At 43.2% G+C, this 23,975-nt stretch overlaps 1 protein-coding gene across 4 annotated transcripts in view; it reads right to left on the reverse strand.

Annotated features, from left to right (window-relative positions):
• Window positions 1–687: 687 nt before the first annotated feature.
• The window catches only part of LOC309524077 (connector enhancer of kinase suppressor of ras 2-like), a 320,117-nt gene continuing 296,829 nt past the window's right edge, over window positions 688–23,975 (reverse strand). For 3 of the 4 annotated variants that reach the window (XM_082208459.1, XM_082208457.1, XM_082208460.1), the window contains 6 exons: window positions 21,270–21,341; window positions 11,954–12,024; window positions 10,767–10,870; window positions 5,601–6,108; window positions 4,809–5,008; window positions 688–2,160 (listed from right to left, as the gene is read on the reverse strand). In XM_082208459.1, the coding sequence (XP_082064585.1) occupies window positions 1,945–2,160; window positions 4,809–5,008; window positions 5,601–6,108; window positions 10,767–10,870; window positions 11,954–12,024; window positions 21,270–21,341 (1,171 nt within the window). In that variant the 3' untranslated portion in view covers window positions 688–1,944. The remainder of the gene's footprint in view (window positions 2,161–4,808; window positions 5,009–5,600; window positions 6,109–10,766; window positions 10,871–11,953; window positions 12,025–21,269; window positions 21,342–23,975) is intronic. The other variant, XM_082208458.1, reaches the window with a different exon arrangement.

Raw genomic sequence — 23,975 nt, forward strand, 5'->3', positions numbered from 1 at the left:
ACCTGCTCTGCCAAAGGCAACAGGTAAGCAACATGGGTATGGCATCCCACCAAGCTCTGTTATCACACATTCCCAACTCTTTTCTGCAGGCTGTATGGGGTTTCCATTCAAAGCTTCCTTCCGAATGAATGGAGACTCTACAACAGTGTGGAGAGTGTGGTGAAGTGCTTTTAACAGTCGTCATGTAAACAAGTATACTGCAATGGTTTCTAAACTTTTGAACTAAAGCAAATGGTATTTTTTCCTGGCTGCGAGGCTCACCTTTACTTATATTTCTATACTGTCTTGCAGCGCTTACTACCAGATCTGTCCGAGACACGGGCATAATGGCCCATCTGAGGAAGCAAATCTGGGGATGCCAATTAAGGGCACAAAGCCTGCAATCCTATATGCACGTACCTGGGAGTAAGGTCCATTTACATCAATAGATCTTACTTCTGAGTAGATAGATATAGGCTTGTGCTGTTACTGGTCAGTTATTTAGTTTATTATTATATCTGTATCACCATTTAGATATTCTACGTCAGGTACCAAATGTCTTGGACCATCTCTGCTCACTGCTAGCAGTTTATGCCAGTACCGGAAAAAGGCTTCTGTAGGCCTTTGGGAGAATGCTAACAAGGTTCATCTAGGAGGCCCCGATTTCTCCCTCTCTCTCTATAGTGAATCACTATAAGTCCTGAGTACTTCCAGTGGTCTCTTTGTTTCTTTTATTCCAGTAAACATTACTTAAGTCATAAATACGAATGATTCGCTTAACTCCGTCAGACACTGTACATATAGAAAACAACGGTTTTCAGTTCAGACATCCCCCCCTTCATCCTTTGTTTTGAGGCAGCAATAGACAGTATCGGAATCTTGTGGTTCACAGGTCTGTGGCACTAAATTCACAGTGGATAAACGCCGACAACTGGAATAGCTACCGTCTTCTCAGATTGAGGGCACGTTTCTTGTGGACTACCCCATGATGGTGCAAAAGCGACCGGAAGCTGCTTTAGGTAGCAGCAGAACTGAACGGGCCACTTTGTGTGGCCGCTTTCCGTACCATGTGCATGAGCACGCACTCCCCCCATACACATGTGCGTTGCCTATGCCCGTTCTTCCTCTGAAAAACAGGCACGTTATTATAAAAATAGCACAGCGTTTCAACGGCATGTACAGTTTACACCTCGAGGCAAAAGGGAACGTAACATTTTCCTGGATATAGACGCTATACATTTTAAGGCACACCAAAAGGGTTTAAGCTTACCATTTCCATGCTACTTGAAACCTTTGTTATGCTCACAAAAGACAGTAGCAACGATTGACTGGAAATGCTGAACATTTAAATGTTCATTCCCTAGGAGTGGCCAATGCTTTTCTTTACTTTTCTTAATTTTTTTTGTTTTTTTGTATGCTCTTAGGGTTTAAAATTTCAATTTGGAAAAAAGGCAGAGAAATAAATAAATAAATAAATAAAAGAAAAGAAATATATGAGGATGGGCATTTCAGAGTATTTTTTAAAAATAATATTTCATGTTACATTTTATATATGTAGATATAGCTACATGCAGTACATCTACATATATAAAATGGTTAGAGAGCTCCTTTAACCCATACTCAACTTTAGTACAGTACTCATTAATATAACTGGGGTTTCAATTATGCCAGTGAATACTTCACTTCTTTCTAATGCAGAACCCAATCAGCAAACAAACAAACAAACAAACAAACAGAAACAAAACAAAACAAAAATCCAATAAAGTAAAGTAAAATAAAATAAAAATAAGACTGTCTTAACATGCAATGCAATAGGCATCCTGTGGCACGAGTTTTCTTATCCAATCTATTTACAATACAGCTGAGTACATTATTTACACAGGTTACAGTGTTTTGTCACAATGGATTTTTCATGGTCCCCCCACTAGCTCACTCCGCCCCAAGTGTTTCCAGTGCTACATCCTGTCAGACGTGCGTTTCAATGAAGGAATGAGTGTGTGTCAGCAGAGGGGCTGAAGCTGCAAGTTCAGAGGCTCCGTTTTGGGTTTTCAGAACAGCGCCGTACTCACAAATGTCCAGGAAAAATTCATAGTTCTTCATTTTCCATTCTTTGAATTTCTTGGATGTCAAGTTGGGCTCATGGAGCAGGTTATTGATCACTGCAAGATCTCCTTCCTTTGCCTGCCAGAGGTTGGAAAGACAACATTCTGTTTAAGTGTGGAGTTATACGCTTGTCACAGTTTCAGCTAGGGTTGGGTGAATTTGTTGATTTCGGCTTCTCTTAATTTCTAATTTTCCAATCTTACATTCAGTTTTCCACATTTCTTCATCAGAATGAATATTTCACTCCTCACCTTGCCCCCCCCAGGTCCTCTTGGAAATTCATCAGCATTTTAGTTTTAGTTGCATAAATTTCTTATGCAATTTTGCTAAATATGCACATTTTTACAAAATGGTTTTCCCTAACAAGCCATTTTTTGTATCTTACTTTCAGTATTCTATGCTTTTATATGCACACTTTACCCTGTATATGCATTTGTGTGCACATTTCTTAGCTTGAAAACTGCACTGCAAGATTCAGAGAAGTGTGAATTTTGAAGGATGGACACGTTTCACGTACAGTATTGTTTTGGAAAGTGCAAATTATGTAGAGTTGCAAACTGAACCCCATTTCTTCCTAATCCCTATTTACACAGGGTAGTGCTTGACCTAGTTGAATGGACTTTGGTTGCAGATGAGACTACTGTAATGTACTCTGGCTTAAAAAAGCATCTGGAAACATCAGCTGGTGAAAAATGCAAAGGACTGCTGGTAGTAGCCTGAATTGTGAACATATGTACCAATTTTATTGGCTGCCAATTTGTTTCTGGGCCTAGTTCAAAGTGACAATTACTCTTTGGGACTTCGATATCTGAAAAAGGCTCTTCTGATATGACCTGATTATGTTTATAGACCAACGTAAGTGGGTGACAGGAAAACACCACATATGTTAATTGTGGCTGCCATTAAAATGAAGGTGACATGTTCATATGTACTTTGTGCACAAACTGCAATCTCTACTGGCTGATGCAAATAAACACCTATCTCATATGAGGTGCAACAGATGGGCATAGGGGTAAAGAGAAGGCGTGGGGAACCATTAGCCCGCCACATGTTGCTAAACTACAACTTCCATCATCCCAGACCATTGGATATGCTTGCTGGGACTGAAGCAAGTTGTTGTTCAGCAACATTTTTAAGAGCCAAAGATTCCCTGCACCTAATATAGAGCCTTCTCAGTGGTGGCACCCTGCCCCATCAACTCAGGAGTTACCTAATACCAGGTTAGGCTGAGCAGAGGCTCTCAACAGTCTCCAGGAGACAGTGGTCTTTCCTATCACCTGCTATTTCATTATTTAACTGGAAATGCTTAGAATTCAACCTGGGGTCTTCGTCATGCAATGCATGTGCTCCACCCATTTAGCCATGGTGCCCGCCCCCATGCTTACTTCCTCCTATTTCACTTTCACTATAATGGAGCAGGGTGAACCAACATGGTGCCCTCCAGATGCTGATGCACCAAAACGCCCATTGGCATCTCTGGCCACTAGCCATGCTGGCTGGGGTTGATCGGAATTAGAATCTAATAACATCTGGAGAGAACAACACTGGCTGTCCCAGTGTCAGAGAATGCTCTTTGAGAATGTGATACCCTGGTTCTTGGAATTTGTTTTTATTTTTAAACTACTGATGATATTATTCATTGGTTATCGCTCCTGGTTACAACAGTTTTGTTTATGGTGTTTTAGTGGCATGTTATGTTTTCAGGATGGTTGTCATCTTCCTTGAGCATCCCACTTGAAACAAAATGGCACAACAAAAATGTTTTACTTAAGAAATAAATAACACCCAGGTGAAAAGAAAGAATCCTTTTAAAAGGAAGGCTTTCTGTTAACAGGCATGAGGTATTACATGATTTATATAGTCATCCAGTTTTGTGGTTACTTCATTATGCTTTTGAGACTCTGATCAGCTAGGGAAGTTCGAAATGGTTTCAACAGTCATGCATATCTCTGTACACAGCAGAGAGCAGAGTCAATCTGATGCAGGGAGTTGAATTTCAGAGTCCCCACTCAAACCAACACTCAGCCAGTGGAGTTTTCTCTGTGATCTTGGTCCAATCCCTTCCCTCTCCACTCAACTCACTTGGCAGAATCATGGTGAAAATAGCATGGGGATGGGGTGGAACCTTATATATATTACTTTTAAGTCATTGGATGAGGGACGGGATTCAAGAAATCAGCAATATGCAAAAGGATCATCTGTCCAATAAATATTCTGAAATGTTTGTCTTGTTCATTCACAACAGGTTTTACAGCATTACACTGGTCTTTCATGTTGACGCAATAACATACAGAGGCCTGGTTTCTACAACTTGGTAAGCTGGACTATGGCTTACTGGTACCTTGGAAATGTTCTGGCTCTCAGAGAGGGAGCTCACTGTCACCCTTTGCTCCTTCCCCCAGTCCTGTATTCTCAGTGTGGCAACTAAGCCAAAGTTTGACTTAATGTATTTTCTGAACCCTGGCTCTTGGTTAAGCTCTCTCCTCCTTAACCCTGAACTGTAGCCAAAAAGAAGGTGCAGGAGAGATCTTAAACATGACTCCAGGTTCAGACAACACAGTAAGGCAAAGCTTGGGTTAGCTGCCATGCTGTGCAATTTCAGAATGACTGGGGAGGAGCAAAATGACTGTTCTCCTCCCTGGGAGCCTGTATGTTCACATTAAGCCAGGGCTTAGCTTAGTCTTATGTGTGTATGCAGCTGCAGCATATCAAGGACAAATGCTTACTTTTAAAGTACTCTTGAGAGCTCGGATGTGATGAAGCTTTTCGTTGATAGCAGGGTCGTTGCTTCTCTTTACGAAGGACCTCCGGTATTCCTGCTTGGTGGAAGGGCGTTGCTCTCCAAATGCTGACAGACTAGCTTGCTCCAGAGCTTTGTACAACTCATGCAGACCATCTGCACTCTGTGGTCGCTCTTCTGCGTTTTCTGAAAGAAAATCCAGCTTCCTTTATTTGTGCGTGTAATAACAATATACGGTGACAGAAAACAAGAATAATTTATGCCAAAACAGGACAGTTATTGTTTTTCTGAAGCAGTTATTCAGCTTTAGGTCTGCCTGTAAACCACAGTAGTCTGCACCGGAGGCTGCAGGTGGAGGGCAGGTGGAACCCTGCCCCAGTAACCTTGGCCCACCCTCAGCTAGCTCTTACCTGCCTGCCTTCCTAACAACCAGTTCAGGAGGTGGGGCTGGCCTTAGTCTCAATGCTGCCCCTTGTAGAACTCAGTGGAATTGGGGGAGGAGGGTTTGGGAACAAAATTAGACACCCATCTAACTGTACATTAACAGAAGCATCATGAAAGAGTCATGGCTTCCCCTACAGAATCCTGGGACCCCTATTCCCCTTACAGAGCTATACTTCAAGGAGTTCCCTGGGAAGAAGGCTTGGCTGTTAAAGCACTCTAACCTCCTGCATACTATTGGGGCCCATCTACCTAAGCTCTGTCTGCTTTGGCAGGCAGTAGATCTCCACAATCTCACCCAGGTACCCTCAACCACCAATCCAGGAGCCCTTCTTACCTTCTTCACACAAGCTACTTTGCCTTCTAACAGGCAGCTTTTCTTCAGATCTCTCTTCTGTTATCCCACTGGGTTTTACGCGGCTTTTCGCTCGAACATCTCTGTTTCGTGGGAGGCTTTGACTACGTTGCTTCTGGGGTCTGGCATGAGAACTGTGGCCTCTGTGGCACTCCACCAATGGGAAAGGGCCATCCTGTTCATGGTTGTGTCGTCTTTGGACTGGTAGCGTTGCTTGTCGCCGCCTCTCTGGTGACGACCCGGGTTGTCCGCTCGTGTACTCTGGGTCAGGAGGGACAGTCTGCAGAAAATGGAGCCCTGAACTGGTCAACGGGGTCTCAATGAGATCCTGCCAGGAACGCCTTTCTCTGTAGGGAGGTCTGCAACCTGATGAGTGTGTGCTCGCCGCTGCATCCTGCCTGGAATCTTCCGCAGAAGAATGAGAATAGGTTGATTCACTGGAGAAGTGTCGTCCTTGTTTAGGCTCAGGGAATGGGCTTGAAGAATTCATCTGGAAATAATTAGAAACAGTCCGTTATATGACACAGTGTTGGGAACATAGAGGAAAAACCCAGTGTGTGCTGTACAATAAAACCTACACTCCTCTCTTTAGTTATTCTGTTACCAGTGTGATAGTTGATGCCCTCAAAAGCTGCTTCTGTCTTGGTAAGAAATCTAAACCTGTGGCCCTCCAAATATTGTTGGACTCCAACTCCCATCAGCCCCAAACCAACATGGAAATGATCAGGGATGATGGATGAGTTGTAACCTGGAGGCCACAGGCTTCCTATCCCTGATCTAAAGCCTTCTCCTACCCACATGAGTTACTGTGGCAATGTGGTTGGCAATAACACAGGGAATATTTAGCCCTCTTCAAAGTCCACTGAATGTGTCATCTGAGCATCCCACATGGGTGGAAATCTTGTGACATCCTACTGCTTACTCAGGAGCAACCACAGAAGCATCAATGGTGGTGGCAACTGCACATTTTAAAGTAACATCTAACATTAATGCTAACCAGCAGATCTGATGTGCGGATTTGAAAATCACAATCACTTCCCTTTGCAGTTGTTGGAAAACATCCTCAACCACTCCCTATTCTTGTTTCGACACAGGTTTTTAAAGAAGTCTTTCTTGAGATCTGCTTAATGTAGTTGCAATTCAATGTTGCTTTGCAGGGGAGATTTTAAAGCCTCCTCAGAAGAAGCCAAAACTGGATTTCCAGTTCTTTTCTTTAAAAAAAAAAAGAACAAATGTTCCAACAAAATAGGGGGCAAGCAACATGTGAACACTGTAGTGCAGAATTCTTTTTTTTTTTTTAAAGGGACTGCTGAACATTATCCAAATTCTTTCAGCTAAGTTCTGAAAAGGAAAAAAGAGAGAAAATGAAAAAAAATTGTGGAAAAACAGTAAGGGAGGGGCTTAACCTGCATCCCAGTTGATGGAACAGCATCACATGGGTGAAAAGTCAGTCTGAGCTTCACCCATGTGATGCTGTTGCCTCAGTCATTCTCCCTTTGGTTCAGGCTGTGTGAGGACCACATCATTCACGCTGAAGAAAAATCTGAAAGAAAAATACAGAAAGAGTCCTATCTGAACTTAAAAAACACAGGTAAAAGGAAAGGAAACTAAAAAGCAGGTTGTACACATTCGGTAGACTATCCACCAACATACTTATTAACCACATGATCACTATGGCTTCAAACAGTTTATTTTGCAGATTCGTACCCTTCCCACCCTCCAAAAATGTCAAGATACATTTGGCAAATGGAAGAATATATCATTACCATCACTTTCCGGACATATACAGCCCCCCCTTATGTTCTGGGCCCCCATGTGCATAAGTGAGATTGTGTAAATTATGGAGCACCCTCTAAAAGGCTTCTGAATGCCTATTCCCCATTCTCCAGCTCTCTCTCCTGCTCTCTCTCTCCAATACTGACCAAAACATCTGGAGTTGAAGCTCTGGGGTTAGCTGGAGGCTGGGAGCAAAAGCGGCTGCAGCTGCGGCTGCTGTGCAACCTTGTGCATCAGGCTGGGGTGCCAGATGTGGCCCTCCAAGTATCTCTGTTTGGCCCTCAGGATCCTCCATGCCATACTCCCTATCCCCAAGCCACACCCCACAGCAGCCCAGCTTCATATTCCCTTTGAGTATTTTTCCTTGGCTGGAAAGTGCCCTCGAGCTCTGATAATGCCTTTTGCTTGGCTGGCTGGCGGAAAGAGAGAGGTGAGTGTGGTTGTAAAGCAGCCTATCGTGGGGAGGTAAACATTACATTTGCTGCTCTGCCCACTTATGCTTCTGCTGTCACCCACCACTGGCATGTGGCCCCTGGAAAGTTGCCCAGAAGAGAATGTGGCCCTCTGCTGAGCTGTCAGTGAACTGTTTCCTCTCCAGGCATGAAAAGAGAAATTCAGAGTCATGTTAGTTGCTACCTGTTCATTATTTCTTTTATGAACTGTTCTTACACCAGGGGCTTTTTGCATAATTAGGACTCTCAGCATTGGCAGAATTTGCTTTTGTGTATGTGTGTGAACTGCAACTTCCAAACCAACTTCAATCAGTTCCTAACGTCATTTTTTTTAGCTTATTCAAAGATCAAAGGAAATTTTCTTTTTTAAAAAAGCTCCAGATGGTTGGAATACTGATTAACTGCATAACATTATGCATGCTTACTCTGAAGTAATTCTCACAGTGTTAAATGGGACTTACTCCTAGTTATTCATGCATAGGGTTGCAGTGGCTCCCATTTCCCCCCACCATCGGCCATGCTAATTGTGGCTTGATGGGAGTTGGTCTCCCACATCTCACTGGAGGGCCACCAGTTCTCCAACCCTGAATTCCTTTTACCTGTCCTATGGGAGGAGGATAAAATGTATTATCTGGTTGCTGCAGCTCAGACAGCATGGCTCTTATAAGCCATTGTTGTGTTCCTATACCAATAGTTTAGGAACTTTCACCACCGTAACTAAGTTTTATCGCCTGTGTTTTCTGATTCATGTATGGAAAAAGCACATGAACCTGTCCATTGAGGGGTTTGTAAGTAAACCAATTTTTAACGTACCAAATGTGTAGTCTTTTTCCATGCTAATTATGGACTTTGGGTTGTGTGGGCAGAAACCAGTCCGACTGATGGAAGACAGCCAAAGCTGTTTGAAATTATCTCAAAGTGAGAAATTTCATGTGAGAACCAATCACACTGGGCTGAAATACCAATAGATGTGTGAGGTGATGCACGATGGACTTGTTAAATTAGCCGACTGTCAAACCAAAGAAATGACAGCCGACATACTGACCAAGCCACTTCTGACAGCACTGATACCTTTGAGTCAAGATGTGTCTTTAGGTAGTTCATTAATTGTGCATGCAATTGTTATTATGTCTGAGAAGGGGTCTGTGGGATAATCAACCTCACATAACCAACATGTTTAAGTCTAATGCATGAAGGGGTCAATACAGTGGTACCTCGCAAGACGAATGCCTCGCAAGACGAAAAATGCGCAAGATTAAAGAGTTTTCCGTTTTTTGAGTCGTTCTGCAAGACGAATTTCCCTATGGGCTTGCTTCGCAAGACGAAACGCCTTGCGAGTTTGTTTCCTTTTTCTTAAAGCCGCTAAGCCGTTAATAGCCGCTAAGCCGCTAATAGCCGTGCTTCGCAAGACGAAAAAACCGCAAGACGAAGAGACTCGCGGAACGGAGTAATTTCGTCTTGCGAGGCACCACTGTACCATAGTATAAGCTGTCATGCTAGGCTGAGCTAGGTTACTCCCTTTCTCACCTTGGAAGCAAGGTAATGTAATCAAGTCTATTGTTGTAGCTCAGTCTACCAGAGAAAATCAGTGTGAGAAGAGGTTTTGAGCTGGTTGCTGCAGCTCAAACCACATGGCTCTTACAAGCCATTGTTGTGTTCCTATACCAATCATTTAAGAACTTTCACCACTGTAACTAAGTCAAGTTTTACTGCCTGTATTTTCTGACCAAAGTATAGAAAAAACACAAACGTGGGCTCTTTTTATGCTAGGGGAAGAGGGGAACTTTGGAAGGAACTCACAAGGGCATATTTCCACACTGTACTTTGCTATATACTTCATGATTTAAAATCTCTACTGGGGTTCTCTCACCAAAGAGTACTTGGTCAAAACCTGGATCCTGACATCCAGGGAATTCTCTTTTTATATCTATATTTTCCTTGCCAACCAACACTCCTATTTTCTCTATGGAATACCCCACATGATGCCACTGCCTTGCTGAAGCTAAGCAAATCTGGGTATGGATGGGAGGCGCCCCTGCCCCGGGAACCACATGCCTTCTGCCTTCAGATCAACAATGAAAGAAAAGCGAGAGAAGACAAGGTATATAAATGATTGTAATGATGTGACTAGATAATACTGTGGGGTCATGCTCATCCCTTCAGCATTCTATTGCTTTGTCCAACTGATGTGATCAAAGGACCAGACCAGTAGGGTAACCATGTGTGGGGTTGAACGACCCTCCTGGCAACAGCATCAGTACTGTTTACCTGGATGGGGCAGGGCGGTATCCAGGTTGGGGCTGTGCAGGTTCAATGGCAGCATTGGAGCAACGGAAGCAGCCTTGCCAGGGCATGCACTAGCACAGCTCCAACTTTGCCTCCACCTACCCCTGCTCCATCCCTATCTGTTAAAAAACGCAGATGTCAGGAGGGCCGTTCTGCAGATCTACCCTACTCCATTTTCCATTACTGGCCCAGACGGCTCACCATTCACCAGGTTAAAAGGTAGGGCTCCTAAGTCCATTAAGCATGACTGAGCATATGGGAATTTCTGCATAAAAGTCAACAAAGCCAGAGCTTTGTTTTTCCTTTATCAATATATTATTATTTAGCACTATTCTTGGTCCATCAGGTATAGCCATGTTCTCTTTACTTACAGTAGAAATACTTATCTGCTCTGCTTTACTTACAGTGGGTTGAATCCCGACAAAGTTCTTTGAGGTTGGGTCCCACTGGAACCAATGGGGCAATTTAGTCATGGCACCACCAGTTTCGGTTATTTCAATGGAAACTATGTGCAACTAACTTAGTCCACATCCAACACAATGTCAGTAGACACTCTTCCAAAAACCAGAGGGATTAAAAAAAAAATACAGCCCAAGGCTCAGAAGTAGCCTAGTGCATGCCTCATGTAACTTACCGAGGGTGTTCGGTGGTAGGTGTCGCAAAGTGTTATGGGTGCCTCTTGCTTCAGAGTTAATGAGCCATCAATATCTTCCTGGTCACTTTCACTCCAGTAATCTGCTAAAAAGTGTTTGCATTTGCCATTGAAATGAGTCCTACATTAGGGAACATTTTTCAAAACACCACAGTAAGCTGTAGCTTACTGTGTAGTTATGCAACCTGGTAATTGTCCCCGAATGTGCAAGTTAAAAAAACACATAAGAGCAGCTTGTTGGATCAGGCCAATTGCTTATCTAGCCCAGCATCCTGCTCTCACAGTGGCCAAGCAGGATCCAAGCACCAGAGCACTCTCCCTTCCTGTGGTTTCCAGCAACTGGCACACAGTAGCATTGCTGTCTCCAGCTGTGGAGGCAGAGCAGAGCCATCATGGCTAGCAGCCATTGATAGCCCTATCTTCAATGAATTTGCCCAGTCCTCTCTGAAAACCCTCCAAGTTGGTAGCCATAACTGCCTCCTGTATGTGTTGCGTGAGGAAGTACTTTATTTTATCTCTTATGAATATTCCAACATTCAGCTTCATTGCATATCCATGAGTTCTAGTGTTATGAGACAGAGAAACCTCTCTCTTTCCACCTCCAGGCCATGCATTTGTGTATGTGCAGGCTCTTCTTTTGTGCTGAATTTCTGATAGGAGGTTACCAGAAGGGACATAGACATAGGGGATACAGCCAGCAGGGCAGCATGCACGGTTCCCCTATCTACGTGTTTATGGTTTACTTGAGGTTGTTCAAATCTGTCTATTGTATTTGTAATTCACATCACTTCTACCTGTTTTTACCAAGAATACTAACCATTCTGTTCCCACATTTAGGTGCACTACTAAGCTAGTGATATCTATTAACTCTGAGAGATCTACTCTGAGTAGGACTAGCAATGGGTATAACCCACTACCTCCCAAAAACCTGGCTTAAATGCCTGTTTTCAGTACATCTTGTGAACTTCCTCACAATGTTTGGAGAGGGGGGAAATTCAATGGATACATAAGCTCTGATCTGCATATATAGGCATCCACAAATAATGAATTCCTAAAACATCCCTAAGCTCACTTGTAAGCAAGCATGTTAAGGGTCATGGATTCGCTACTCCACTCTGTACATGTCTCCGTTCATCCAGATGGATGTCAAAGAATAACGATGGCCTTACCTTCATCAGGTCGGATATCCTTGTCATCAGGTGTATAACCAATGGCTGCAAGACCCAAACGGTTCATCCATCTGATGACAGAAAAAAGAGACAAGGCATTTTAAACACACAAATACACACCCTGCTACAACTGTTCATTTAAAGCATTTAAAACCTGTTCTGAAAGAGAAACAGTTCCCAGGAAGGCTGGCAGATCGATACAAAACAAGACAATTGGCTTTAAGCAGTGGCCTACAGTCCTTTATCACATAAAAAAATATATTAACAGAAGAGTAAAGAAAGCAGAAGATGAGAAAATGATACATTTCAGAGTGCTAAAGACTACTCTGTCACCACCACTGTTTTTCCGTAGTTGGTTTAAGTAACGTTTTCCATTTGAAAATTAATACAGTGGTACCTTGGGTTGTCAAACGGCTTGGCTCCCAAACACCACAACCCCAGAAGTAAGTGTTCCGCTTTGTGAACATTTTTTGGAAGCTGAACTTCCGACGCGGCTTCCGACTGAGTGCAGGAAGCTTCTGCAGCCAATCAGAAGCTGTGCCTTGGTTTTCGAATGGTTCCAGGAGTCGAACGAACTCTCGGAATGGATTAGGTTCGCCAACCAAGGTAGCACTGTACTGGAATGGATGTGGAACGGTATAGCTGACTTTGTGAGGCAGGCATCATTTCCAGCTTTTAATTGCAACTGTGACATTATACAGATTCACAGTTGTTCTATTGTTTGGTTTTAAACTTTGGTTTGTTTGCTTTTTAAATTTTTGCTCACTGAAAGCAATGCCATCGGTCAGACTTAAAATAAAGCGGGGGTCCTATGATGTGGGGTAGGCCTGAGTTATGAAATACACTTCCCCACCCCAACAACTTGGAGGACTGCAAAGAAAACCAACCAACCAACAAAGAAAGATTCCCTTAAGCCATTGATTATTTAAAGGTTAGAGTGAAGCTTGCATGCCAGAAGCGTAACAGAAGAGGATTTTGATCCTCCTGTGGTTTGCACTTGTCTTTTAAGCTCAAAGAAATGCTCATTGACAGTGACGGCGTAGAGTGTTACTCTTCATTATTTTTTCATATATCGAAACAAGCGATCAACACCCCCCCAACAACCTTATAAACTTGAAGTTCTTCAGTGCCTGAATCTCAATCAGATACTACAGTTTCAATACTCATCCACTTTCTTCGCTCTCTGTATGCCAGGGACGCTACCAGTTTTACCTAGAGATACTGGGAATTGAACCTGGCACTGTCTAACTTACGACCTTTCCCCAATGCTCAAGTAGATGCTGAGTTAGTGGCCTGACTCATCTGTGCTTCTTCCGAGGTTCCTTTCCTTTAAAATAAAAGCGTGAAGAAACAAGGCAACTGAACTGTGTCACATTTATCCCTTGGGGGGCAAATTGAAACAGAAGAGAATTGTAATAAGCTGCAAACGAAATTCTGTCTCTCTTTCTGGAATGGGGCAGGGATAGTTTCAGGTGCCTGGAGTTGTGATGCTGGTGAGATGAGAATTAGTGACATTTAGAATTAGACTTACAGCCCTCCCGAGGACAAACTTCCTTGGACCAATTATAGAAACCTCCTTTTATTCCTTTGAGGCCTGAACAGATTTTCCATACAGTATAAGCTATTAAATCCCCATGTAAAGATGGGAATTTTGCTAAAATAGCCTTGCATCCTTCATTTGCTAATTCATCTTTTGCCCTGGCTGGTACCCCAATGATATAATTATTCAACTTCTCTCCCACCCTATATTCCATGCAATGGTCACTGTCATTAATAGCAGCAAGGATGTCTCTTAATAACACAATGAACATCACCCTGAATTGAAGTTGTTCAAACCCGTTTCATTTAAACATTCATCACTTGCATAACCCCTATTTTAAAACAGCTGCACAGTTTGTTTCTAGGCCCAATTCAAAGTGTTCACAGTAATGTTTAAAGCAGGGGCAAAAATAGGCTTTATTTCACCTGGTTCAAAGACCCAGTTTAACACCCCCCTTCACATCTGCATACATACACACACAGGTTGGAAGCTTGAATGTTGCCCCCTCTTGAGGCTTCACCCAGCGCAAAAAACCCCCCGGCTAACCCCTTCGTAGCTATGACACTGTTTAAAGTCTTAAAGTAACTTTGGCCCGAAATATCTGAAAGTTCACCTCATTCTCTACAGACCCTCTTGGGTGTTAAAACTGGCAGAGGGGGCCCTCTTGGTAGTTCAGCCACCCTAAATAAATATGTTAGGGATGGTAGCAGCCTGAGAGAGGGACAGCCCTTAAGCTGTGGAATAGCCTTCCCACAGACGTACATCCATTGTATAGTTTTCATCAAATGCTAATGTCACGCCTTTTCACCCTAAGCTTTGAAATCCGTCGTGCATATTTCTGGACTCATTCCAAAAGGAATTGGAATTTTCACGAATCTTCCAACATTCAGCTTCACTGGAGTTCTGGTGTACACACACGGATGCCACATGTAGGGTTTTTAACAGCCACTCTTACCTGGAGCACCAGCCCAACATCTCTAAATGAATACATATTTTCTGAGCCTTTTCCAGTTGTTGTTCCTGATGCATTTTCCATTATATGCAGGAGGGCATTTCTTATTAAAACCTCATTTGATTCACTTTGCATCCCCTATATTGTTATGCTGGGGCAGGGGGCGGGCGGGAATGATTTAACAGCAAGGGACTCATAGCACTGAAGGACAATTTGATGTCAAAACATTATTTATAAATCACATTATGGAAGGCCAATATGGTTTGCAAACTGTGCGTGACTCGCCATTTATAATGTTAGGCAGCTCTATATCTAGAAAGCACCTCAAAACAGAGGCGCTCACGTGGCTGTAATTGCTTTGCAAAAGAATAGAACTGCAGTAGACTGAAGGCTTGGAATAAAATTACAACAAAACTCCTCTCCCCACACCACCCTGCAAATAGTATAGTAGGAAAGCTTATTAAGACTGCTTGGGTGGTTTTAAAAGAGAACATGTAACAATATTGTCTGTTCTGAACACTTCCCAAAACAGAAACTGAACATGAAAAATGAACGGCTGATCACAAACAAGCTTGCCAAACACCCGAATCAGCCCTAGGCATGCACCCATCAAAAGATCACCAAGGAGACTCTTACATGTCAGGATTGTGATCTAGGATCAGGGCACCATGGCTTGGAGGCCAGCTCTGCACCGCCTCAATGTTCCTTATTTGTAAAGCGTGAGAAAGGAAACTCCAGTCTTTGGGCCAAATTTGGCCAAGCATAGGTCTTGATTTGGCCTGCAAGACTGCGTCACACCCACCTGCCCCACACCTGACATCCTATGTGAGGTCATGTGTGGGGCACCTATAGATGCAGGTGGATGGGCTGAACAAATGAGTTCCCCACATGCAGCTGATCCCTGCAGAAAGCAGGGGCGAAGTCTCCACCAACAGCTGATTCAGGGAGAGAGATTGTCCCGATCCAGGCCATAATGTCTCAGGGAGCTTGGCAGAAACTCATTTCTTAAGTTTTCTGTCAAGAAGAAAATGTATACACAGGGAGACTAAGCTGCCACTGCAACAGGAATAACAAGCGTGCTCCTTCCAAACATATAAAGTCTTTGCAGTCTGCCTTCCCCACTGCTGCATCTGTCACTGTTGTGGCATTTAAAAAAAAAGTAAATGAAGATCACCGACGGGAGAGATGCTCTATGTGTTTTCTCTGATTTGATAATTTGACATGATTTTGCTGATCTCATTTCATGCGGTGCCTGCTTAGGTTTGTCAAGCCAACAACAGAGGAATAAGCCCAGGACAGCTTAGCAGCTGAGAAGTGAACCATAACAATTCATGCTTTTGTGTGCATGCCTTCCACCTGCTTAATGGACTTTGACGAAAAACACACACCTCTTTTCATCCTATTAACTTTCTTTTCTATCCAAAGCCACTATAACCCCTTGCCTTAGTGCCAACACTAAGCTTTTCACACTTTCTATGGAAAATCCTCATTTAGAGCAAAAGTAGACTACTGTAATGCAGTATATGTGGAGCTACCCTTGTGTCTGGTGTGGAAGCTGCAGCTAGTGCAAAACTCTGTTGCTACGGTGCTTAATAGGAAGACACTCTGCTTTACACATATTATGCTGAAAAATATGCACGGGCTGTCTATTAGCTACTGAGCCAAACACAAGCTTTTGTTTCTGACATTTAAGGCCCTTAACAACTTAGGAGCATGATACCTAGCAGACCACATTTGCAGTACAGTGGTACCTCTAGTTACGAAAATAATTCGTTCTGGAGTTCTGTTCTTAACCTGAAACTGTTCTTAACTAGAGGCGTGCTTTCAATAATGGGGCCTCTTGCTGCCGCTGCGCCACCAGCACACAATTTTCGTTCTCATCCTGGGGCAAAGTTCTCAATTCGAAGTAACTCTTCCAGCTTAGCAGAGTTTGTAACCTGAAGCATTTGTAACCTGAGGCGATTGTAACTTGAGGTGCCACTGTATAGACCAAGATGATATTTAAGATCTTCAAAGGAAAACATGCTGGCTGTTCCATGATGCTGACTTGGTGACAATGCAGAAGAAGCAGGCCTTCTCAGTGACAGCCCTGAAGCTTTCACGGACCCTGACTGTTAGGTTTTATTATTGTTTTGCACACTGTCCAGTTTTATTTCTGATATAAAGTTACATTTTGCTTTCATCTTGTTCTGAGGAAATTGCTGATAAGGCCTTATACAAACAGGAAGCCAGGTGTGCACTCACAAACACTCACAATACCCATGCAACATCCCTCACATGTTCAAAGTGCAACTTTAGCACCTAGCAAGGCCACAGGTCCCTGATGCTAAAGGTACAGGCCAAATGGGGCAACCCTGTTGAAAGGAATATCCTGGCACACGAAGCACAGTATGACTAGCTTTTGTGTGTGCTGATTGGGTATCCCATCAGAATAATTTAGAGTCAATATGAAGCCACAGTCAGTTATAGCTCTGATGAACCTGTAGGATAAACCTGTTCCCCAATAGCTGTTTGTCCCATTCACTGTTTACATTTTTACAGGCAAGGTTAAAAAATCTGGACCAGCACCTGGTTCGAGGATGGCCTGGGCAAAGTGCCCACAGCTGTTTTCTGATAGGAGCCTAAGAAAAGCCTTGCTAGGTCAGGTCAAAGGCCCATCTAATCCAGAATCCTGTCCTCAAGGTAGCCAAAGATGCCTATCGTGTGCATGCATAAAGCCTCCGAAAGTGCAGGCAGAACCATAGGCATTGTTGCTAGTAGCCATGAATAGTGAAATTCACGGGGAATCAGGCTAATCCTCTTTCAAATCTATCCAGGTTGGTGGCCATCACTATATGTTGTGGAAATGTATCCCAATGTGGCCTGTTGTGAAGTACTTTATTTTTGTCTGCCCTGAAGCTCCCAAACATTCAGTTCCACTGGATAGCACCAGTTCTGAATATTACGAGAGGGAAGAAAAAAACTGCTCCCTACGCGCTTTCATCACACCTTATTCATAATCTCTATCATGTCATCCCTTAGCCACACACTGCTGGTGCCCCTGCTCAAACAAGTGTGCCAGGTGGAGGTGCACAGCAGCAAACAGCGGCAGCAGCAGAGGGGTGGGTGAGGACAGATGGAACTGATAGATGGCAGCCGCTCCAGCCTCCTCCTACTCTGCCAACCCTGGTACTGGTAAGCATCCACCCAAACTACAACAGTCATGTATTCTGCCACATCAATGACAGTCCTTTGCCGGAAAGTGTCCTGCAGTTGGGAGGGCTGTCTGGTCTGTGAGCAGTTGGAAGATAAAAAAGCCCAAAGTAGGGAGAGCAGGAGGGGACTTTGCCCATCAGCAGTGAGCACCTGGGCGAGAGCTGGGAGGTTTCACTCTTCTGAGTGCGGAATAAAGGTTAAGGTATAATTGTGATAAGCCATCCTCAGATCTTGAATGACGAAAGGTGGTTCAGAACTTGAATAAATAAAATTTGAAAAGAGAGAAATAATAATAATAATAATACCTCAAAGCTCTTTAACACTATTATTATTATCTTCTCCTGCTTCTTTTCTTTTTCTTTTCTCTGTTTTTCTCTCTCTACCATTTTGGTTTCTTCCACATCTATCTCTCTTAGATTGGTTTGGCTTTTATTGTATTCTATGTTGAAAACTTTCAATAAAATAAAATATATATAACAGTGAGCACTTAGGCAGCAAAAGAACACAGGAAGCTGCCTTATGCAGAGTCAGGTCACTGGTCCATTCAGCTCAGTATCATTTACCCTGGGCTGAAAGGGGCTTTCCAGGATTTTTGACAAGGGGCATTCCCAGCCCTACCTGGAGTTGCCAGGGATTGAACCTGGGACTTCTGAATCAAAAGCATATGCTCCAGCACTGAGATATGACCCTTCTCTAAAGCCGACTGAGTTCCTGACTACACATAGGAATGTAGGAAACTGCCTTAATACAGACTCAGATCACAACTGACTAGCAGCGATTCTTTAGGGTTTCAGGCGTGAGTCTCTCCCAGCCCTGTCTGGAGATGGTGGAATACGCAGAAATCTATGTCCTATTTTTTTGGGCAATAGGCAAGTTGTTCCCCTAGGTCAGGAGGCTACAGCTGCCACTATCTTCATGTTCTCAAAATGCATCTGGGGACTGACGACGTTACATTGGAAGTGGAGATCAGAGGCATCAAGGATGGAAGTTGTATCTACCTGGCTTGGGGCTCCTCAATACCAGGCCATAATTTTTATTTTAAAAAGCTGAATGCTAGGGTCAGCTGCAGTGGGCCCTGGCATTTTTACCAGAGATGCCAAGTATCTGTCTGTCTATTTGTATGAATTCTTGGAAGTCTGGAACAATCCCAAAGCAGATTTTGAACAGCGTGCCCAGTGGTCTTATTTTGGGGAAGCCATCCTGGATATAACATAAATGATTTCCATGATCTCTCCTAACAGCCTTCCGTTTTGCAAAACCTTTTATGCTTCTCAGTAGGGGGGAAGCTGCACATTCAGAAAGGCAGCCCTCCTGCCAGCCATGCAAGTCTCAAAGGGACATGGATAGTGTACAAAAATTTCCTGTAAATCCAGCTAACATACACTTATAAAAACCTTTGCAGGAAAGCAGTGATGATCACTCAGCCTGCACTGGAAATAACTCAGGGTTGTTATTTGCAAACACATACATAAATAATAAAGAAAATTAAGACATCTTGATCTTGTATTGGTTTCCTTTAGGGCTGAGATATCACAACATTTACCGTTTTGCACACGCATTTATAGAAAATAATGCCCACCACGAGTTAACCCACTGTGTCCAATTTGGTAAAACAACACTAGTACAGCAATGGCACCTACCACTTAAGAGACATTCACATGCCCATATTGGAATCAGAACTCACAGAAACTAAAAGTTTGTGCAGTTCTACAAGTCCTGGTGCCTGGTTCCACATATCAGAGAGCCTGGTTTGTTCCCCGCATGTGATAGTGGAGAGGAGGGCGCTAGCCTAGTCCCCGGGCCCATTCACGCACTGGCTTCAACTGGCTACCATGTTGCCTGGGCAGGCCTTACTTCCAGGAACCAATCAGCAGTACTGCTTGGCTCTTGGGAAGAAGGACATAGAGAACATGCTCCCTCTGGTCTGGCAATCCAGGCAAAACCAACAAACGAAGGTCTGTACATGCCTACAATTCCAAGCTGAAAGTAAGCACCACTACGAGCAGATACCCCTAGGTGCTGAATGGGGAAACGTGCTAGTACAAACTCGTAGCTTAGAAGATGGTAATAACAACAACGATAATGACAACAACAGCAAGAAGAGTTTTCAAAATTAGTTAAATGTTGTTGCAAAGCTTGATTTTTTTTAAAGTGTTTTTTCCTTTCTAGTCTTCTCAACAGCTCACATCTGTTTCAAAATGGCAGCCTCCCCACCTGAGCTTTTCTTCAGTCTGAGCTGAAGGCAGAGTGGGCAGCAGTGCTATTTTTCTTAAAAAGAGATGCTAGAGCTTACCATGAACTTCTTCCGTGTTCTCTTAGAATAGCAATGGTGCCCATCTGCCCCCACCCCCAGGGAGCCAAAGCCTCTTCTTCCTCCTCCTCCAGCTAAGTGTCCTCTGATGTCATCTTTAGCACGCTATCTGTAGGAGGTAATTTAAAGTGCTAATAACTTGCTGCTCTTCTTTACTTGGGATGAATGTGGGCAACCCCTGTGCTCTGTTTTTTTCTTTTAATCTCCCATTTTGATTTTTCTTTAAGCGACGACAAGAATCACAATCTTTGCTGATTTATTCAAGTGTAATAATTGCATGAAAAGTGTGACGCCAGGAAGGATCTCTCATTTCCAAACCTATTTGTGGTTTGTGCTATTTGTCTCTCTGCACAAGGCACTGAGTGACCGAGGCAAACTAGAAACAAATGTATTAATTTCATGACTAATTCATTGCAGAGAACATCAGTGTGCTTGTGCAGACCTGACAAAGCAGCATGGCAGCATTAATTTTGCAAACCAAACTCTGTCTGCAACAGTCAGAACAGCAGGAAGGGTTCATTGGAACAACTATGTGAATTGCCAGCAAGTCCCCACTCGTTGGTATTTAATCCTTTCATGACTTGCGCCCAGTGCAGATATAGCACAAGCCTTCCAGCAAATCATACACTGCAATTTTCAGGCCAGTTTTTTTTGCACGGATGCACACTCCTAAGAACATAAGAAGCTCCCTGCTGGAACATACCAAAGGGGTCATAAGAACATAAGAAGAGACATGCTGAATGAGGCCAACGCTCATCCAGTTTAGCATCCTGATCTCACAGTGGCCAATCAGCTGCCTAGCCTAAAAATTATTTGATTACAGTGGTACCTTGGTTCTCAAACGTAATCCGTTCCAGGAGTCCGTTCGACTCCCGAAACCATTCGAAAACCAAGGCGTGGCTTCCGATTGGCTGCAGGAGCTTCCTGCATTCAATCGGAAGCTGCGGAAGCCGCGTCGGATGTTTGGCTTCCGAAAAGTGATCACAAACCGGAACACTTACTTCCGGGTTTGCAGTGTTCAGGAGCCAATTTGTTCGGGAGCCAAGCTGTTCAAGTACCAAGGTACCACTGTATTTGCATTTAAAAATACAATTCACACAGCTGGAAGCATTAGGAGCTTCAAGCAAAGGGACCCGGATAAGTTAAAGCAAGAGTTTATGTAAGTCAAGTACACAATGCAACTACACAATCACATTCAGCCTGTTGAGAGCCATGGAAATCTCAGCACACACGGAGGAGGAAACAGTAACGTTCTTTCGTCTGCTGCTCTGAATACATCAGAACAAAATTACTCTAGTATAATATCGATGTTTCTTACCTATTCATTTCTTCCAGGCAGTCAGTAGCAAAGTAGAAACTCTTAATTTTGGGGTGGCAAGCTTTGAAAGCACTGTGAGGAAAGCAGAAAGAGGGAAAAGATAACTGTCTTGAAGTTCAGAAGGTATTTGGGGAGTTGAACTTTAACAGCAAGTTACCTAGGGAAACCGATATTCTGAGAATCCTGTGTTAAGTTCCTTTTAAATATGATGTCAAGTTCTTTCCCAAATTAGAACTTGACAAACAGATGAAGAAGAAGCCAGGACTTTAGCTCTTTGTCTTTAGGAATTTCATCTTGAGTCCCACCTCTCAGAGGATGCAGTGGACACCCTGCCCATAATATTAATTTATGTGGAATGGTACCATTTTTTCTTTTTGTATCCATGTGCACAGTAAATCTATGCCGACAATGAAAGGGTTTTTTCTTTTTTAAAAAGGAAAACAATCTAAGAGATGCATCCTTTCCGGCAATTTTATTGAAATTACCATGCAGTTTGCATCTCCCTGGTCACATGCTTCAGGTAACAGATACAGCCCAGTTTCAGTGCAATGCCCCAAACACAGCCTGTGATGTCCTGTGCCCCGCTGGGATGTGTTGTTAATAGGCATTTGATAGTTAACCTTTTTTCTTGGGGATTGTGATCAGGTGTATGTGGGTTGGAGGGAGGCAAGGGAGGCTTCTGTCTGTAGCTTTTAGAACTTGCCCATTATTATTTTTAATATTTGTTTTTAATCTTATGCATATTTTGTAGGGTAAGATGCCTTGAGACTTTTTATCAGGTGTCTAACAAATGATATAAATGCTAATGGTGATGATAGGAGTGCAGTCTTAAAGTTTAAAAAATAAAGAACTCCTACTAGAAGTAAAAGTATGAGAGAGAAACTAAGCAATGAAACTAGCATCTGCCACTCTCCACCTCCCCTCGTTGAACAAAGGATATTTTAGCAGGGCTCTTTTTGTTCCTAGCCCAGGATGCGTCACTGACTAATTCCTTTTTCATAACACTCTCTTATTAAATGCCTTAGGATGGCATTCAACGAACTGGTTTCCTGAATTTTCATTATAAACTCATCAGACCAGGTCACTGCCAGCTTTACATGTAACACCCTCCAACGTGTGACCTTTTAGGAAATGAACTGGAAAACCCTTTCAAAGCAGCCACTTGCTGTTCGCACAGCAAAGTTTTTTGGTTCCTCCCACCCCCTCCACCTCTCTAGCTTACATTCCCTGGCACGACAGCTCTCTGATGGCATTTGCAGGTAGGGGACAGAACTAAAAAGCTATGTCTGAGTCGTTGGTCCTCACTGGTGAGTGAGCTGAAAAATGGCTCACTAGAGAATTGGCTCTGTAGGAATGCAAAAGCAAGAGCTACATGGATAGGTGTGACAAAGATGGGGTGATATTCTAAATAAATGAGTTTGAAGCCCAGGTTTCTTGTTTCTTTAAGCATTTTGCCAATCACAGGCATTTTGCCAAGACTGATGCATTTCAAAGTGTCAGGGATTTACAAAGCAATGGAAATGCCACTGTGATGGAATTAGGAGAGTAAATGAGCAGCTAGCTGATGTTCTGATCTCTGTTCCTTCGAAGCTAGCCAAGAAAAAGCACCCCAGCCTTGTCATTGTGTCCTCGGCCATCAAAGAGACCTTCGTCCTACTGACATTTTCTTCCTCATACAGCTTTTGCCGCACAGCGCATGCTTCCCCAATCCAGATATATCCCACAAGTCCTCCCTGTGGTGAAGTGGGCTTACTTGAATAAGACTGGCAACATGAAAGGCAGCCTGCGTGTGAGCACACAACTCAATGGCACTTTCTTTTGAAGCCAACCAATAATAGCTTCCTAAGGACTATTATTGGCTTTTCCTCATTATTTGCTTAGTGTCTGGATGTGCTGCAAGGAGATGGCCCACACAAAAGAAGAACAGGTCTCCAGAAAGTGTAGGAAACCAGGAATCGGCACTTGCATCAAATGACTTGTTGATTCACATTTTAGATACAAGGAAGGGCCCCTCTGAGCTTCTTTCCCATGTCTGAAGAGGTGTTCTTATTGAACTCTCATATAATCATAGAGTTGGAAGGGACCATGAGGGCCATCGTCCAACCCCCTGCAATTTAGGAATCTTTTGCACAACATGGGGCTCAAACCCACAACCCTGAGAGCAAGAGTCTCATGTTCAGGGTCAACTTTCTATATTGTTTATGGTAATGAAAGGATATGGACAATAACCTGCTAAACTCCCCCCCCCCCATTAGTCAAAAACATTCTAACTGGAATGGATCTGATCAACACTTTTCAAACTAAATGCTTGGATCAGAACTTGGTTATTCGCCAGCTCCCACACTTCCCAAATGCTCCAAGGTGGTTCTGAAACCCCAAAACCAATTGTTTCAAAATGTGTTATTAAAATGTGTATTTTGAAAGAAGATAAATATGTAAAGAAGTAAAAATATGTGTTTAAATGTAGATGTCTGTGCAGTTATTTTTAAAGAAAAAAGGTTGCAGAAGGGATAGCTCCAATCAGTTGAGCAAGAGATTCTTAATCTCAAGGTTCGAGCCCCTCCTTGGGTAAAAGATTCTTGCGTTTCAGGGGGTTAGAGTAGATGACCTGCGTGGTCCCTTCCAAATCTACAATTCTAGGTCAAAATGGGACAGAATAGACTGATGAGTGAGCACACGTGAAGCTGACGCGGAGTGGAAATAGGC

The sequence above is a fragment of the Podarcis vaucheri genome (assembly GCF_965113315.1).
Source record: "Podarcis vaucheri genome assembly, chromosome: Z".
Classification (NCBI taxonomy): Eukaryota; Metazoa; Chordata; class Lepidosauria; order Squamata; family Lacertidae; genus Podarcis; species Podarcis vaucheri.